The following is a 19,768-nucleotide window of genomic DNA, read 5'->3' on the forward strand; positions in this document are numbered from 1 at the left end:
AATTGTTTACACCTCTATGGCCACAGGGAGCCGGAAGAAACCTTTTATTTAGACAAAGTGGGTGAATCTACAGTGTGTCAAATGGGGGATGGGCTCCTTGATTATGTTGCAAATTTGTGACCCACTTTTAGAAGATCAATGTATTTTTATATTACACCTTGTCTATTGTACCTTAAAGTCTGTGCCACCATTTCTTCTCCCTCGTTTGTTGTTTCTCCTCACATTTCTGGTTTACCAATGACACATTTAGTATAGTAGCAGTAATACAGTATGAACTGGAATGTATAAATATATTCCTTTTGCCATAGTTTCAGTTTAAAAACATCCTTCATCAAGTTATCTGTGTGCAAACATTACTGTGTCCATGTGAAACTTCCAATTTACATTGCCTATGGGTTCCACACTATGCCAAAAAATGTCATTGTTAAATGGAAAACAGCCCTCAGGTAATGAGTACATGGCTCTGACAGTACTATAATCAAGGGGATGTTATTAAACTCGCTGCAGCAAAAATGGGCTTGCACAAAGATAAATCACCAGAAATTAATATTAGATAAGACTGACTTTTTTTGTCCACCTCAATGGAAATTTGTCTCCGTTTATTTCAAAGTACAGTAGAGTAGCAGACACAAACATGATGCCATGAAAGCACATGCTGAAATCTTTCCAACTTCTTCCCAGCATATGGTGAAAATTCCTCTTTAGATGCCTCCTGGCCAACATCACAAGCCCAGCAGGATTTTTTACTTGGCCACCTGAAATCCGACCTGTATGCATCTGAGCATTTGTTAGCAGTTAAATATCACAGACAGGTGTGACGTTGGCTGGCAGGATACAGCAAACAAAATCAAATTTGGTGTGTTCTCAACCTGCTGTTGAATACGGCCATGCAGGAAATGCCAGTTCACTGTGAACCCCATCTGTTTCTTTCTAAACAGAGTGATATATCACTGTATGGAATTATCTTACAGTACCTGGCCTACAACCAATCATCTGACAGTGTTGATCAGTTGGAGGTGACAGTGCATTGGGTAAAATGAAAGTCAAATGTAGTGGGCTTCTTTTTAGCTGTAAATCTGTTATTTCGTTTATTTAGAAAGCTTTTTTGTCAAACTGAGAATAAAAAGTTTTCAGTACACAACAGTGAGGTCATAACCTCACAAAAGAAAGAAATATTCCCTTATGAAAATAAAATGAAATCTTCCAGTGCAACACTAATACTGGAGCCGCAACCTTTAGCTGTTCTTAATAACACCTCATGCAGTCAATAGGATAGCTAGCCATAGTTTGAATAAAGAAAGATCTGTGGTGTTGCTGTTTAAGAGCTGGGAAAAGTGACACTCCTGTTTTCTCATCTCATTTGGAATACAAATAGACACATGTTGTTGTGGTAAGGCACTAACTGTATGAGCATGTTTCTCCTGAATGTGATGTATTTCCTGCTGAAACAGGATGTTAGGATGTCCAGAATGCAGGGAGGAATCATTTAAAAATGCACTCACATAAGAAGAGAAAAAAGGCTTCTTCTTCTTTTTTTTTTTTTTTAATCTGTGATGATTGTACAGATTGTACAGTCAAACACTAATAATGACACTGTCCAAAGCCAGGGAATAACCTGACACAGCGGACAGAGACTAGTGTTGAAATACAGTAGGAGGACATATATTGATCAGTCTTTTTCCTCACTTCCACCAAAATAGAACAATTTATAGAAAATTTTTTGACAATGGAAGGGGACTAAATTTAATTATACCATCATCTTACAAAAAATAATAACAACAATAAAAAATAATCAGTTCCCAAGATCGTCTTAAAAACAAACAACAAACAACAACAACAAAAGTGCACAAATAAGTGCCACGGCGCTGAGTGCTGTAGTTTGGTCAGTGCAGGGGGGAATAAGGCAGTCAGGGTCGTGTCTGTATCATCACTCAGGGGAAATGAATGAATGTCTCCGCGCTGAAATGTCTGAAATGACTTCCGCACAAAGCTGGAGCGCCACCTCGGTTGTTTCCAGTGGAGTCATGTTTGGACTGCACGCGCTCAGTGGAGCAAGTGCACGGTGACACCACCGCGAGGAGGCTGCACGAGAACACACAAATGCTACGAGCTGCACGCACAACTATTCTGTCGCCATTTTCCCAAGCTAAAATACAAAAGACTTGACTGGGGGAGCACACACCCCTCTCTCAATCTCCTACCATTACACATGCCACATTTTCTTTTGTCATTCGTGTTACAAGCGCGGAATGGATTTGCTTGTAACATATATCAGAGCTACTGGTCGCATGTGGCAAATTGCAGAATTTGGTGAGGAATCATAATCGTTCTAACTGAGGCATAAGGCACATTTAAAGACATTTTTGCCCTGTTAACCAGATGGCTCCACATACAGACAAATAGCTCGCCATGTTTGCTGACTGACGTGTGACGTATCCACACAGGTAAGAGCCCAGATTTGAAATCGTGCTGCTAACCATGATATCATCCAATCAACAGACAGCAGGGGCGGGGCAAAGCCCAGTCAATCACACAGGAACTATAACGGTTTTAATAGGGAGGGAGGGGGAGAATCCAATCCGGTTTGAGCTAGTTTTTCTTCCAATGGAACATTAACGTCTCGCTGCGCTGTGTTAGACTGTACTGGCACAGCTTTATCTTGAATATACCACTGTATATTCTCCTGTATTGCGAAAACATTTAGCTCTTTTTTCTTTTTTTTTTTAAAAAAACACCCCACACAAACCAACCATGCCTAAAAGGAGCACAGTGAGTAGACCGATATCTTTAATGCATTTAGTAATACAACATGTATAAACCCCAACTGCGGTCTGTAAAACGGGCTTGTTACGCTGGCGTTCAGAGTTGTTGAAATGTTGCTGCAAATGTCTGCGTTCGTTCCGTGTGGATGTCAACAATGTTGGCGCCGTGCAGCCAAGAGTTTAGCCGCTGTGTGTCGGCTCTGTTTTGATTCTCTGAAGTGGCTGATTCTTGGTCTTATCTCTTGTGCAGTGATTATCTTTGTGCCAGTGATTTAATGTGTGCCGGGGTATTTCTTTCACCGCAGGACTGTGACATGCACAATTGCAAATGCGTATAAATAATTTAGTGTCAGTGTAGGACAAAGCGGGCTAATTTTCCCTGTCGATGGATGCCTTTTCTGCACAGAAAGTTGGCGGCATATTGATTGTTTCCTATGGGGGTCGACACGCTGGATACTAAAGTTTCTCTGAAAGAAAATCGGACCAACATCGACAACGTATATGTAACAGCGTGTAATTCGGTGGGGGTTTGGCTGTAATGTTATGGTTGTTATTTTCGTGTTGGCACTAGTTCTTGTTTTGAGCTTTCCTGTGGAGCAAAAAACACTTTTGTGATTTTGTGATTTCTTTCATAAACCGAGCGTGCATGTGTGCTTTTATTAAGACATGGCCGCCGTTATTTTCCCCGGTGAGAATGCGTTCGTGAAGGCGTTTGTCGTGTTAGCGGAGTGTCTTTCTGTGTATTGTCGGCTCAGGCCACTCGTGGGTTATGCAATGGCGAGCCTCCGTCAGCAAAGCGCTGCTCTTGTTGCTGGGGGTTCTGGTAGATTCTGCTACCAGATCGCTGAGCATCTCGGAGTGACTCTTTTCAAATTCATGGCGGGAACACTCACCACACTGCTCGGTTTTCTTCGTACACTGGCATTCCCATTTATTACCAATGAATGGATGTGTCGGGTAGGAGGCGGAGTCCGCCCCCTCCTCCGCCGGAGTTTTACAGTGGGCAAATGAGTTGCAGGAGGTGGGAGAGCACGATCACATGTAGCTGTATTAACTTCCATATGCTGTGATCTTACGACACGAAACTTTGTACTCAAGCACGCCAAAAGACACTTTCTTATCCCAGCCAATCCCACTGCGTGGTCTAAACTACAACATGCATGAAGCTGGATGTGCATCCATAGGCTAATATTCTGTCTGGAAACGCCCACTTTTTAGTTACATAACAAATGCTTAAAGCCCATAGCCCACCACCAATTAAACCCACCATAGCCACAGTAAAATGCAGGCAGTCTCTCTAACCTGGCTTTCTTTCTTTTGTTCTCTTGTAGCCAGCTGTAGGAGGTGATTCAGCGGTAAGGAATAATCAGACTACCATATTTATGTTTGGAGTAATTGTGTTTTATTCAAATTCAAAATAATGAGAGTTACTGTATACACCCACCAGGGGTCAGTAGCACCTTGTCAGTGAGAGCCTCTGTTTGATATTTTCAAAGTAATCATCCTGTCTGTTCTCCTTTTCTGCAGCCCAAGAGGAGATCTCTCAGGTTGAAAGATGTAAGCACAGGCATGCCCACAGTGTCACAGACAGTATGCATGCTGTTAAAGGTATACGTAGTGCTGACATCATTGTTTTTAATCCCCATAGAAACCTGCACCTGTAAAGGCAGAGGCCAAACCTAAGCCAAAGGTGGGACCTTGTTTTGATTACTTCTGATTAGATTCATGTATTAGACTCTCAGCTGTTGAAACAGTGACTAATGGGGTTGATATTGCTGTTTGCAGAAGGGACCTGCTAAGCCCAAGAAAGCCAAGGAGGTAGAGAAGGCCAAGCCTGAGGAGAAAGCACCAGAGGCCCCCGCTGAGAATGGCGAAGCCAAAGCTGAGGAGGAGGTAAGGGTCATCATGCCATGTATTTTCTTCAATATTACATATCTTTTGTCTTTTTCTTACCAAGCCTATGCATATACATGTTTTTTTAATATACTGAATTACATTTACATTTATCCACTGTGCAGTAGTGGAAAACACAGCTTAATTATCTTGCCATGTGCAATTTTCAATCACCACATGCAACTTTCAATTTTTCCCCCATATATAGTTTTTTATGTTCTATTTTGTATTTCTTATTCCCGTCTATGTCTCCCTTTATATTCCATGCTACTATTGCTGCTGCCTGTAACACCCTAATTTCCCATAGAGGGGATTAATAAAGTGCCGTCTTATCTTATGTCACATGTTTAGATGGAAAAATAAAGATCTTCTCCCTGGTGAAAAGACTTTGACACTCTTACACTTCTCTTACAGGCACCAGCTACAGATGCAGCTGAACAAAAAGACGAGGCAGCAGAATAACATCTCTCAAACCACGTCTTTTACCAGTGCTCCCTGTACCTCTTTTCTTGTACAATTCAGGGGAATATTTTTATCAACTATTTTCTAAATACAGGTTTTTTAGTAGTTTGATTGTAGAGAACACTTTTTTTTAATGAAAGAAAAAAGTCAATTTGGAGACGGGAATTTCATCACATCCCACAATTTTGCATCGCCATAAAAATTGCGGTCGTTGTTGTTAACTGTCAGTGGATTTCATTTCAGTTTTAAATGTGAAGGAGGGGGGGGGTGTAGGACAGGTTACCATGTCAACACGCAAGCACGGCGTTCACAGGAGCTAGGGCAACAACCGGAAGAGCTTGCCTGCGTGGATTACATTCCATATGCTTTATAAGGGACAGTGTGTGTAATCTGTGCTGGGGTGGGAATGGACAAAGTCACAGGGCAACTCATTGTTTTATTGTTTATAATGAAAAACAGTGTTTTAGAATGTTTGTAAGCTTTGTTCCTATATGTTAACTCTTGTACTCATGCAGTTTCTTAACGAATCTGATCAATAAAGCTAAAATCCCTAGTACTGGAGCTCTCCCTATCAGAACTGTGCATCGCGTGTGTTGGTTGTGTCTTTGTTCTGTGATAGCATCGCAATAAATTTGTATAGCTGCTGTGAAAAAGGTTTTCAATCTTTCTATATGCAGTGTGTAATGGTACATTGTAAGGTTGTAAGGATGGTAAAAATGGAATTTGTTTTCTTAGCCAAGCTAATGAGCTGTATAACCATAAAAAAGCTAACTGTTGAGACTGGCTTCTTAAAGGCCAACAGACAAAATGTACATTTATTTGAGATGTCAAATGCATACCAGCAGTAGCAATATTCATGTGAGTTTTAGGTATCTGTATCAAGTACAAGTGTGCAGTTTCTTTTTATTTGTTTATAGATGTACCTGTGTAATGATTGTTATCAACAAACCAATAAAATTTGGTTGGTAGTTGTTATGCGGTTTCATTCTGAAAAGTTGCTGATACAAGGGTATAGGAACATTAAGTGTGAACTAAAAGGCAATGCTTTAAAATACACCAAAGGGAAAATAAATTGTGCTCATGAGGCTGAAAAATACTGTACTAACAGAAAACATGTCAGATACACTGCAGGATTCAGCGCTGATACTGATGATGTACTAAAACATACCAGGGGGTGTTATAAACATTTAATTCATTGACAAGTATAGGCTATTTAAATTTTAAAATAATGCATTGTGGTCCAGGTATATAAAAAAAATGTGCTAGCGAGGAGGAAAAATTCATAGAAAGCAGATTCGGCTCAGTCCAACGTGAATAAAGACAGTAGAGAAGTAGCTGATTTCAGATATTCTGTCAGCCTCAAAGTCACTCTCCTAAGAGCAGATGAAATGCTTTCAGCACCATGGACAGCTTCTCTTTGCTTTCAGCTGTTTTTTTCTGCCTAACCTTTCACTTTTTCTCGCATTACGATGTATTCACGCAATTTACGCTACTTTTCCTAAAATAATATTGAGCTTCTATTACCAAACGTCGTGCCGCTCTTACGGGTCTGCTGCCACAGCGGCAGCACGTTCACTTCCGGTCCTGCTGTGATTGGTCTGCTGAGCAGGTGAGGAGGAAGGCGCACGGAAGATTCACTTTAACTAATGACTCTGGTGTCCACAAATATCTTTATTCCGTACATATTTTGTCCGTGTATCATACAAACTACTGCCTTTCATCGCTAAAATATCGACTGCCGGAACCGCATACCACGATCACTCTTCAGCTGGAAAAACAAATAAACGCATTTAGTCCATATGGAAGATTAAAAGTCAACCTGAAATGCAGTAATCCAGTAATCTGGTTGTAAAATGTTTCCCTCTTTTTGTAAAATCTTCAAATATACATGCCCAAGACATGCAGGTGCATACACTGTGATTTGGATATTGCACCTGGCCCTGTTGTGATTTCTATACTATTTAGATTACTTGTTCAGCCCTACCGGCCATGAAGAGACCCCTACCTATTGTTAATTTAATGTGGGTGATGGGGACAAATTCCATAGTCCGTCACACAAAGTTCAACTGAAGCTCCCTGTGTTCCCCTGCTGTGCTGCAGAGGAGTGGCAGCAACACAAAGAGAAGTTTTTGTAGAGAAAACTCTAACTTTGGAAGCTAACATGATGTGTGTAAGTCAGACTACTTAAGCATCTTATTAGCTTCAGCTGAACTTTGGAATGCATTTTTGCACATAAAGACTGCAGATTTCGTTTCTCATCACTTACACTGGAATTGCAGGAGGAAGGAAGCGGTTCATGGCCAGTATAGACAGGAGGAACACTTACTGCAACCTTGAACTGTTCCAATAGACGTATGGGCATGTGAGTATTGTTTTAAGACAGCAACTTTCCTTTAGCTGTCGACATGACATGAGCAGACATTCCCCTTCCAGCTTGAGGAATGTTTATGCATCTTTAGCGCAAATGCATTTTAAGATATTTTCAGAACTGGCTGAAGTAAGAGATCAAATCTTACTGTGAGGCTGTGGGTGCCAACTTGAATTCCTGCCAGTTTACAAATAAACATACACAAACAAGGTGATCTTCACATTTATTAGATGTCCTTAACCCTTTCAGGTCCATTGTATGATTCCAGTATAGATATATGCCAACATGGCACTGAGCGTAAACCCATTATTATGTGAAAACACAGATTTTAAAGATGAGAAAGTTAACTGCTGTACAAACTACCGTGGCAGTGACAAACCACCTGTTACAAAGGTTTCATGTTACTCAATCTTTAAAAACATGTCAGATCACCAAAGCTGACGTGGCCTAACAAGTGTGCATCATGTAGCACAGACTGTGTATAAAAATAACTTCAGTGCTTCATTTCATGATGAGCCCACTACATTTTTTCAAATACTTGAGGTATAAGTAAAATGTCCATGGAACATGCTACCACATTTGTGCAAATACCTAGACAAATACTAGTCTAGAGTATACAGGCCCATGAGTGCACATTCAATATGTTAATTTAACTGAAGGCAAGAGATGCAACGGGCAGCATAAATCCACCTTATCTTGCCAAAATCAACAACAACCTTTACATATTTTCATGTCTAGGGTCTTCTTTACATACATTTGTCATACAGCAACTTTTAAAAGTCTCGATGTGAAGACTGCCCATAGGATCAAGTGGAAGCACTAAATTGTTTGCTTGTGATTAACAATATCTACTCTGGTGAATATGAGGAAGGAGTATGCGACTGGATGACTGTGAATCTAAAGTGGTTTAATGGCTCACACACACCCTGAGCATCTACATCAACCCAATTAATCAGGAAAAAGTATCTGAGATGAGTCTGTGTCGTTTTGTTTGGTCAAATTGAAATTGAATTAATGTGCAGTATTCTGTATTCAGAGCCGTCGACAGTCAAAGAAATCAGTCCATATAGTCACATATCAGGGCATCAGCAGGTGGCTCATTTCAGGAAGTTACATTAGTCCATTTTCTCTGCGATCCGTCCCATTTTGGTGCGCATGTTGCGCACAAGGAAGAACCCAATGGTGGCAATGGCCATTATCACCTCGGCTATCCAGAAAGCCATGTCCCAGCTGTGCTGTTTGGCAATAGTGCTGAAGGGAAGCCCTGCCATAAAAGCCCCCACTGAAACAGAAGTGAGCTTGTTTTATCATATGAATGAGTCAAAGCAGGAATACTGTAGTCAATCACACAGATGTTTTTGCTGGTCATGCTGCAGCTTACCATTAGCCATCAGTGCTACAACAGCATGAGAGGTTCCACAAAAATTTGAAGGAGCACTTTCGCTGGCTATCACCCCAAACAAGGCAATTGGTCCGTATGAAGAAAATCCAAAGAGAGCACCGAGGAAGAGGATCCAGATCTGTGTATGACACAAAGAAAATGAGGAACAGTGTTCTTGAAAGCATTCCCAACATTCAGTACATAAAATGTTTATCCCCTACGAACCCTAAAAAATGTCTGAGCGTACCTCTTTTTCTGACACACCAATGAGGACAGAGACAGGATGAATGACTTGGACCCAAAGAGGAGCCTCCTAAGCAAAGAAAATAAGGTCTTATGACATTTTCAATACTGGCAACATGTACAGTTGTGCTCATAAGTTTACATACCCTGGCAGAATTTATGATTTCTTGGCCATTTTTCATAGAATATGAAAGATAAACACAAAAACTTTTCTTTTAGTCATGGTTAGTAGTTGGGTGAAGCCATTTATTGTCAAACAACTGTGTTTACTCTTTTTAAATCATAATGAAAACAGAAACTACCCAAATGACCCTGAAAAGTTTACCTACCCAAGCTCTTAATACCGTGTATTGCCCCCTTTAACATCAATGACAGCTTCAAGTCTTTTGTGGTAGTTGTGGATGAGGCTCTTTATTTTCTCAGATGGTAAAGCTACCCATTCTTCTTGGCAAAAAGCCTCCAGTGCTGTAGCCAATGACAGGTCGACTTGGCCTTGTGTTTTGGATCGTTGTCATGTTGGAACATCCAAGTACGTCCCATGCACAGCTTCCGGGCCGATGAGTGCAAGTTTTCCACCAGTATTTTCTGATAACATGCTGCATTCATCTTGCCAATTCTCAATTCTGACCAAGTTCCCTGTGCCTTTGTAGCTCACACATCACCAAAACATCAGTGATCCACCTCCGTGTGTCGCAGTAGGAATGGTGTACCTTTCATCATAGGCCTTGTTGACTCCTCCCCAAATGTAACAGTTCAATTTTGGTCTCATCATTCCAAATGACTTTGTTCCAGAAGTTTTGAGGCTTGTCTCTGTGCTGTTTGGCGTATTGTAAGCTGGATGCTTTGTGGCATTTGCGTAGTAATGGCTTTCTTCTGGCGACTTGACCATGCAGCCCATTTTTCTTCAAGTGCCTCCTTATTGTGCATCTTGAAAAAGCCACACCACTTTTTTTTTTTTTATTTGTGGGTTTTTCTTTGCATCCGGAACAATTTTCCTGGCAGTTGTGGCTGAAACGTTTGTTGGTCTACCTGACTGTGGTTTGGTTTCAACAGAATCCCTCATTTTACACTTCTTAATTAGAGTTTGAACTAGGGCTGGGCGATAAAACAATAACGATATGTCTCACGATAGGCACGTAATCAATATCAATAAAAAACGTGTTCGATAAAACAATTTTTCTTTCTTTGTCGGAAGAAACAAGAAGTTGCGAAGCAAGGTTGGTTGCATGAACAAAGGCACTCGCTCTCAGGTAACCGAGCAACGTAGGGAGTAATCACTGAACAGAGGGAGTGACACGCAAACACGCCAATCATGTAACAGTATCAAGTTTGGTTGCGCCATCTCGTTGTCTCATGTTTGATGCTTTCGCGAGGAGTGAGATGAGAAATAGAAAGTGAGTGCTGCAGCGAGTGAAGAAATTGTCGATAAAACAGGCAAAGTCAGCCAGTATGGCAGTTTTTTGGATTTTATAAGTCGGACTGTAGTCAGACCAATGTGGTCTGTAAATTATGCAAGACTGTCGTCCCCACCAAGACCGGTAATACCACAAACTTGTTTAACCACCCTAGCCGCGCTCACTCTCTGGAGCACAGCCTTAGTCACCAATGTCCAACAACATCTGCAACCGCAGCACCACCGCACAAGCAGCAAACCACCATGCAGAGGTGCTCTGCTTCAGTGCCTGATGACAAATCATCTAAAAGGCACAAAGACATAACAGAGGCAGTGGCATATCATATAGCTAGAGACATGCTTCTGCTGAGCACTGTGGAGAAGCCAGGTTATAAAAATTTCTTACATGTGCTTTTTTTTTTTTTAACACACTTGCAATAAAAATATAATTGAATAGTTCATGTATGTTTAGAGTAAGAAGAGTGACTAAAGTTGTTCGTATGTCTAGGCTGGTTTTAGAGTTCAAACAGTCTTACTGTACTGTCTATTGTGTTTGTTTGTCTGTTTGTATGTTACAGATGTCAAGTCTACCTCAGTTTCTGCTAATGTTTACAAAACACTGCACATATGTGGAAACATTTTATTCAACAGAAGGTGAATCAGCTTGTGAACTTCCTGCACTAAACCTGCAGAAAAAGGTTCTCAGGTTTCTCTCTGTTTACATTTTTACACTTTTATTTACATTTATTATTTGAGTGTTCTCCATGGTTGTGTTGACAGGAAGGTTAAATTTAAAATAAAAATGTTTAAATTTAATGTATTTTTCTCCTGTTCCTTATTTTAAATAGGTCACAAAAAATATCAATAATTATCGATATCGACCGATATAAAACACTTATATTGTGATACAGTTTTCAGCCATATTGCCCAGCCCTAGTTTGAACATTGCTGATTGGCATTGTCAAGTCCTTATCTTTTTATATCCCTTTCCTGTTTTATACAGTTCAATTACCTTTTTCCGCAGATCCTTTGACAATTCTTTTGCTTTCCCCATGACTCAGAATCGAGAAACATCAGTGCAGTACTGGATGAAAGATGCAAGGGTCTGTCAGGAGCCCAGAAACTGACCTTTTATACACACACACTTACTACAAGCAAACAGATCACAGGTGAGGATGGTTACCTTTAGTAGCCAGGGTATGTAAACTTTTGATCAGGGTCATTTGGGTAGTTTCTGTTGTCATTATGAATTAAAAAGACTAAACACAGTTGTTTGACAATAAATGGCTTCACCCAATCACTAACCATGAGTGAAAGAAAAGTTTTTGTGTTGTCATTCATATTCTCTGAAAAATGGCCAAAAAATCATAAATTCTGCCAGGGTATGTAAACTTATGAGCACAACTGTACATTCCACACACTTTACACAGTAACAAAAAACATTAAGGCGTAATTACCTTTGGGATTTCAGGTGTGATGGTGACTCTGAAGAGGTACATGGACACATACATACCAGCCATCATGAGAATGAGCAGACCATGACGAGGGTTGCCATGGGTGCCCAAGCCTTGCTGAAGAGAGTCAAAGAGAGGATGTTTTTAACACTGACCTTTACTCAATAATCCCAGTCACTTTTTCCCTGTATGTTACTCACCTGAGCTACAGCTCTGTCAGTGAGGAACCCGGAAGCAAGGCTGCCCACAAAACCTCCAACCTCCAAGGCACTCATGTAGGTGCTGCCTGTGAGCAACACAGCTCATATCAGCACCCCTGACCCATTCTATTGAGTGAAAATCAGTGAGAAGCAATGGACAGTTAAAATGCACACCCATGAGAGCAGTCTGGCCTTTTTCCTGCATGAGGAACAGCTGGCCCCAGTCAGTGGCAGCCGTCTTCACCCCAAACACAACCAAGTACCCCAGAGACAGCACCCACAGGAAAGGAGAGAGGAGGAATTCACTCAGGGTGCTCTCACTGTTGCCTGATGAGTACAAGTACAAACAGAGACACATTTACTCACTTTAAAGAACAAGAGAACAGCAACAGGTCAATTTACATACACTACAGTATACAGTAAGTGCATGAGTATGTATGGGTTATAAAACTATTTGAATTACTTAAACATGCCCAAACATGGTGGAGCCAAATCCATCGAAATCACAAAGTGTTATATCAATGGAGTGAGTCCTGCTTAAACTGTATTTCAGGTCCGAAATATTCAATCAGCCACACAGATCTGTTGAAAACTCCAGTAATGTCCAGCCATCCACACCGCCATCTTGTGGTAACAACAGATGAGAGATTTATTTGTCCCATACTCATATTTACAATATGTGCAGTACAATGTGGAGTGGCATACTGTCGAGCAGGAGAACTCAAACAAAAGTCTTAAGGTTCATTTCCACTGTTCCAAGAACTCCGCAACTGTGTACACAAAACACAGGCAGACACTGATCCACTGTGTGCATCAATGATTTACGGCAGGAGAAGGTTTTCACTGTATTCATAGTTGAACATTTTGCCGGTAGATTGACATGACGGTTTCAGCTGGTGAAGTTTTGCAGTTCTCACCTCTGCACAAGGTTGTTGAAAACAGGCACCTCCAGTGCCACAGTGGTATTTTACTACTCTTCAATTGACCAGCGGCTGGTCGCAGATTAAGTAAACTGGTCTCATGCTTTCCTTGGTAAAATGAACATGTACTTCTGTACTGACTCATGTTTAGACACAGTTGACCTTTATCGGCATCCGCTACTTTTGAACATGCCTTTTGACCTCTGAACTCTGATAACATTCTTGCTAACATCAGGTACTAGTCAGATTGCTTCAGGTCAAAATTAAATTGCATTTTGGTCCAGGTCTGGATCCAGCCCGGAGTCTGTGTATTATGAACATGGCCTCTAAGAGATAAAAAAAATACAAGAGGACATGTCATATTTGTATTAAAATGATAAGTGCATCATTTCATTATAGGAAAAATGTAGAATGTACATTAGGGCTGGGCGTATCGATCTAAATATCGATAGCATCGATACCAAGGTGGCAAGATACCAAGGTAATTCGCCACTGTGGTAACACCACAAACTAATACATTAAAGCAGCTCACCCTTGGGAGAACTCTGAGCTACAAAAAAAGTTAAGGAAGGAGAAGTAGGAGGGGGGAGAAACACAAACACACACAAGACCCCCGGCACAGAGACGAGACAGAGGTCTCTGGCAGAGGCTTTTCAGCCCAAAAATCCACGTATCCACGTATCCATGTAATCTCCAGCATTAGGTCACGTTTTTCACAGTGTAATTGGTGATCAGAGAGGCCATTTCAGCAGACTGATTTAACTATTATCATATGTTCAGCCAGTTGAAAAAAAATCTTAATTGTTTTACTGGAACTCAAAAATAAACACTTATATAAAGATATATACCTCAAACCTGAAATATGAATATGGCTGAATATAATAACCCTTGGTGTTAACTCTTGAAGGAAAATTAGTATTCCTATTTAGGCTACATGCAGATTACAGTTACAGACTTAATTATCTTAATCATTTTGTTATTTCACCTAGATAAGCCACAACGAGCCATGGATATTACAAGGACCATTGCTGATAGTTACATTATTTTATTATTTTTATAAATATATAGTTAATAAAAAACCTGATTATTTGTCAAAAATCTTTGTCCTGTGTTTTATCATAATCATAATCAGCCAACTAAAGGCAAAATCACAAAATTATTCAATGATCATGAAATTTCAAGTAAAAAGTATCGTATCGGCGATACTAGCCCTGTATTTACTTGGTATCAGATCGATACCAAAATTCCCAGTATTGCCCACATCTAATGTACATGTGTATCATTTATAGGCAGACAATTGCAGATGCTCAGAGAAAGGCACTCTGGACACCTGCAGCTCAGTCAAACAGCTCTGTGAGCGGCGTCAGGAGGCTAGTGAAAGCTATGGTGGAGCAACAGCAACCCACAAAGAAGAAACTGTCCATACCGCCGCTGCCAACAACAGCACATACGGCTAAGACAACAAATAACCAGAAAACTAATGTGGTGATTGTTACAGTAACGCTCCACAGCGCATTCAGTATGTTAGCGACTGTGATGTAGCGACTTGGCAGAGTTAGCTTGTTTCCGATGCTAAGGCTAACATTACTGGTCGTCACGGTTTTTCACTGTCATCTGATTGGAAGTGTAACATTGTGCACTTACTTGTTCATTATGTTGAATTTATATAAACTCACTGAAGCATTTGAGCTCATTTCAGCCATGTGTCTGTACTTGTGCATGCCATGAGATATACTTCTTAACCAAGCGTGTGCCAGTGAGCACTCATAAACCTTCACACACTGTGGTCTGGTGGGTACTGGTGCTGTTCCCAGAACTTCATCATACAGTTGGCATGTGACCACTCACAAATATTGCAAGTGTGGGAGCTGAGACAGACCCAATGTTGGGATGTTTTAATCAAAACGGAGCTAACTTGGCATCATGTGACCAGCATGCTTTGAGGTAACTGTCGTTACTTACCTCCCTTAGTCCCTTTCTTGGCTGCGGCCTCGATGCTGGGCAGGCCCACATCCTTTGGCTCATTCTTTACCAACACCAGACAAACAAATGAGAAGGCAGCACAGAAAATGCCTGACATTGACAGGATGGTCCTCCAGTCATAGTATTGCAGGAGCACTGTGACCAAGATTGGACCCAGACTCCCAGCCAGGTTCATACTGCAGGACAGGACAGACCACCATGTTCCAAACTGGGAGGGCTCAAACCACTGATGGACAGGAGACACAGGAGAAAACAGTGGTCAACACGTCCAAAATCCAACAATGCAGGCAGGGGCAAAGAATGTACACTTAAATTACCTTCATATGTATGTTTACTACGATATTGCACATATTACTGGATACTTTCCATGTTCCACTTTCCTGAAGCAAACCACATGGTCAAAACATGTTGATTCACTTTATTTAATTATCTTTAAGAGAGGATTAAGGCAAGAACCAAATAGAAGAAACATTCTGACCAAATAATGAACAGCCCTTCCTTTTTCCTAAGTGCGACACAGATTCTTCTCTTATTTTAGTGCTTCTGGCAACATGGCATCAGAACCACACCCCCTCATGATGTAATACAGCTGACCGCAGCCAGAAGCATTCCTCACACAGTATACCCAACAGAGCAACAGAATGACCAGTAACTTAAGAATCCACTGGGCAAACAGCTCACAGGCAGGTTTAACGCCATGCTGTGCTCCGTGCACACAGTGTGTGCATGTTGACTCAGCTGTGGATCAGGAGCTGCAGAGCTGTAGCAAACTGGTGCAGACTTGGAGCCATCAAGGATGTTCTTTCTTACCAGAGAGGGAAAACACCTCTGGTCAAAGTTGTTCTTCTTTTGGAAAGATCGACTGAGGATCATCTATAAATACATTCTACTGTAATTTGATCCCCTTCAGCAGACTGAACACATGTCAAAGCCTGTTTATTTATTCCCCACTTTGAACACTGCTACTTTTAAGGCAGCTTCTCACAAGCCTCAAGTTGTCTCAGAGCAGAGAGTTGCAGAATGCTTTAGGGTTTGCTTTAACGGTGTTAAGTCCCATTATGCATATCATTCAGCCGGCCTTGATGATCCAAAGCCATCTGTCAATGAGGCCTTGCAGATAGTTGGTCAACACTAATTTCTCAAATTGCCAGAACTGCCAATATCACCACTTTGGACTTGGACAGTCAGTGCCTCACACAGCTGCCACAGGCTGACACCTCCTCAAACCAGTGATACCTCTGGTCCACAGGTCAGTGCTGTCTGAAAGCAAAGGGCCAGGATTCCTCCAAACACTTCCAACAACCAAGAGACAGGTGCACTCTCTCCCCCACAGTTCAGAGTAAAAACACAGACGGTATGTCTGGCAGCAGATGGCTTACACTCCAGAGTTACACCCTTTCACTAGCTGCCCAGAATTATCACAGGCATCACAAACAGCCTGTGGGCTAAGAGTGGGACTTCCCTTGGCTCTGACCATTACAATTACTCTGAATAAGGGATCTGTGTTGCACGTGATGGCAGACGGATGATATTACCTTGCGCAGCACCTTCCCACAGGGGGGCCAGCCACAGCCTTGCCCCAGGCCGTTGATGAACCAGAGCAGTGAGAACATGGACACAGTGGAGGACCAGGAGAAGGCTACGTTGATGCTCCCCACCAAGAAGAGGCCGATGGAGAAAAGCCAGCGGGCGCTGATCTGATCCGACAGCACGCCGCTGATGAACTTACTGATGGCATAGGCCATGGTCTGGCTGCTGGTGATCAGACCTGCAGAGACACCATGAGGGTTACTGTTGCAGCAATGTAGAGAGAGACTATGCTACAGGAGTCATGGACTGAAGCTTCATACTAGTGAAGGCAACAACAGTTGGATGACATCTAAGAATCAAGTCATTTCACTGCCAAGAATACAAAATCAGAAACTGTGGAGAGAAACTCATGGTTCCCAGAGGATCAACCCTCCGGACTAAAGTGATCCCCATCAACTCCCTCTAGAACCACTGTGAGGTTGACATTTGTGGTTAAGAGTGAAGCATCTCTACAGCTGTCAGATGGACAGCCATGACCACCTATTATAGGTGGATGAGAGTGAAACTGACAATTCAGCATTTCTAATAATATACTTTTGGATGAATAACCTTGAAAAGAAGCAGTTTTATCTGTGTAAAGCAGTTTGCAGTTTGCCACAGTGCATGCTGACACTTTTGCGCTGTGTATGTTTGGCAAACTAAGGCAGATTTAGAATTATTGCAAAATGTTTCTGTCAAACATCATCACAGATCTGATCATTGCTTACGGAAATCTTTCTTCAACCAGACAAAAAGAAAATGCTCCATTAATGCCACTGTCTCACCTAAGTCATCTTTGTCCAGTTCAATCTCCTCCATCACAGAGGGCATGACGAAGGAGAAGGTCTTCCTGTTAAAGAAGTATAGCGAGTAGCCGATGAACATGCAGAAGAAGATGGCGGCACGATAGTAGCCATAGCCTGTGGCCCCCATGGTTACACTTGACAACTTCAAGGATGATGAGGAAAAACAAGAATTATTTTCTCAGTCTTTTCTTCAGTGGAGTCTTGAATTTCGGTCCTCTGGCATCTAAATTATAGCCAATCAAGGTGTGTTCTGTCTATCTGTGAGGCTGCTGCTTGTAGAAGCCAGGGAAGAGGAAGGAAACCTTACACCAGCCTGGAAAGGAAAACAACACAACAAAAATGACTTCAGACAGAAGCAACTACCACTGGTCTTATAGAGGTGAGATATTTAGCACTTTGGTTTAATGGGCTAAAGAGGCAGATAAAGATAATTTTATGATCTTATGTTTAGACACGCTGGCCATCAGGCTCTTTACAGAGAGACTTGGAACTCCGTATGTAACACAGTTCTGACTAAATAGTAGCCTACACACTTTCTGCTCAGGATAATATTGTATCTGGGTGTGATGCTGTGATGGTCAGCTGACCTGCCACCTGGTCATTTATGGTGCCACATGTCACAGGTTTAGGTGCAGGTCCAAAATAAAGTGGCATTCTGGACCTGCAGTTTGGTTTAGGTTACACTTGTCTAGTGGGCGGTCACATAAATGTCAAAGTTGTCCTTTAACTGGCTTGGGCATCCTGTTTGGAGGTGTCCAGTCAGCAAGTCTGCAAATATCAGGTGTCGTCCAAGGAATTAAACTGAGAAGGCTGGCGGGGTTGTAGTCCCGTTTTAAAGTAATTTAGAAGTTAAGATGACTTAAATGACTGGTAAATATCTTTTCCATCCAGCCAAAAACCAGTAGCAATTCTGCTCCATGTTCGTGTCAGCTTTTACTCTTAAATGATTTCCGTGCTGCAGCGTCTAATCCCATTTCAACTCACCGAGCTTCCCCTCTGACGGCAGCCTGTGACAGACAGTGAATACAACAACATTGCAGATGGAGATGGACTGATACATTGACAAAACAGGACGTTTCCTGCTAACTCTGCCACCCGCTCCCCTCAGGTGTCCGCAGCACACTGATTTGTGCGGCGCTCCATGTATCTGAGCGTCCTTCAGGCCTACAGCTAACCACATGCCGACATAAAACAACACATCGATGCTCTGTCGCCCATTACCGCCGTTTACCGTCTCGTGGCCACATTCAATTAGGAAATGCATGTAAAGCAAGCTACCTTTCATCGGCGCCCCTCTTGCTGATCCCATCCACGCAGGGAGACGACGCGCGTTCATGAGCGCGCAGCACATGAACGCATCACTGTGACGCACAGAGGCGAGGGGGACCTCAGCCACCGTGGCAGAAACGACACCGCGCTGCAGGCTACGGTTTCAAGCGCACCGAGATTCAGGATTTAATGCTGAAATGTCGAGTCATATTCCTGGTGCTGTCTCCAAACTCCTTAAGCTATATCTTTAAAAATTGCCACGACGGACGCAACAAGCAATCCATTATGACTTCATATCGTTTCGTAATCAGTTGGACCTGCAGGTCGATTCGGCCTACTCGACGATCGATTATTTGTGACTTTTCTACATTTATTAAATAAAAGCTCAACATTTAGCTCATGTTGCTCACTGCTGTCCTCTGTCGGATTCATAACGCAGGTAGTTGAAATGCAGCCGAAATGGGTTTAGTGTGTACATGTAGAACCAAGATTTGCATTATTGTAGCCCTGTTTCATGTCTGTGGATTTGCCCACTTAACTCCTTAGTCCTTAGTAGAGGACTGAGAAGACCTGCTTGAATAAAATGAATTTCAAGACACATTGAGATAACAAGTCCAAGACCTACAAGCAGCCTTGAAACATTAGGAATATTCTTCCCTCAGACAAAGATCTGATTTGGCATGGCTAAATATCAGCCTGAAAGAAGGATTACTGTGTTATGAGTGTTGTTTAGAATCTGGTTAGTTTCGTGTCTTTTCTTTTCCCCGTTGATTCCTAATTAAAAGTGACCGTCTACCAACCCAGCACTGAAGTCATTCATGTGACATTCAACGGCGGTGGGATTTATGACTTACAAAAGCTCATCAGTCAGAGCCCAGGAAACAGATCAGAGGTCAGTCTAAAGATTTTAAACACGACAATCACTGCCACTAGATGTCACACTAGAGCACCAGCATATCAGAAACAGCCATGATTTTGCTCTCCGCAAAGCCACCAGACTCCATTCACAAAATCAGTCCTTTTACCTCGCAGACCAGCATAGAAGACACTTCATTCAAACTCCAC

General features: G+C 41.9%; 2 protein-coding genes across 2 annotated transcripts; one reads left to right on the plus strand and one right to left on the minus strand.

The window, feature by feature from the left end:
• Positions 1–2,530: 2,530 nt before the first annotated feature.
• Positions 2,531–6,092, plus strand: hmgn1b (high mobility group nucleosome binding domain 1b). Its single transcript, XM_070983776.1, has 6 exons — positions 2,531–2,769; positions 4,094–4,117; positions 4,290–4,319; positions 4,411–4,452; positions 4,548–4,655; positions 5,070–6,092. Exons 1-6 carry the CDS (start codon positions 2,752–2,754, stop codon positions 5,115–5,117), a joined length of 270 nt encoding a protein of 89 aa, XP_070839877.1. The 5' UTR covers positions 2,531–2,751; the 3' UTR covers positions 5,118–6,092.
• Positions 6,093–7,691: 1,599 nt separating this feature from the next.
• On the minus strand, positions 7,692–19,064 carry LOC139345142 (glucose-6-phosphate exchanger SLC37A4-like). The gene is made up of 10 exons (XM_070983639.1): positions 18,713–19,064; positions 17,414–17,747; positions 16,595–16,827; positions 15,039–15,285; positions 12,331–12,483; positions 12,157–12,242; positions 11,960–12,073; positions 9,114–9,179; positions 8,867–9,005; positions 7,692–8,767 (listed from the first exon to the last, which is right to left on the minus strand). The coding sequence occupies exons 2-10, from the start codon at positions 17,559–17,561 to the stop codon at positions 8,601–8,603; spliced, it is 1,353 nt and encodes a 450-aa protein (XP_070839740.1). The 5' UTR covers positions 17,562–17,747; positions 18,713–19,064; the 3' UTR covers positions 7,692–8,600.
• Between the last annotated feature and the right edge of the window lie 704 nt (positions 19,065–19,768).

Source organism: Chaetodon trifascialis, chromosome 16 (assembly GCF_039877785.1).
Source record: "Chaetodon trifascialis isolate fChaTrf1 chromosome 16, fChaTrf1.hap1, whole genome shotgun sequence".
Taxonomy (NCBI): Eukaryota; Metazoa; Chordata; class Actinopteri; order Chaetodontiformes; family Chaetodontidae; genus Chaetodon; species Chaetodon trifascialis.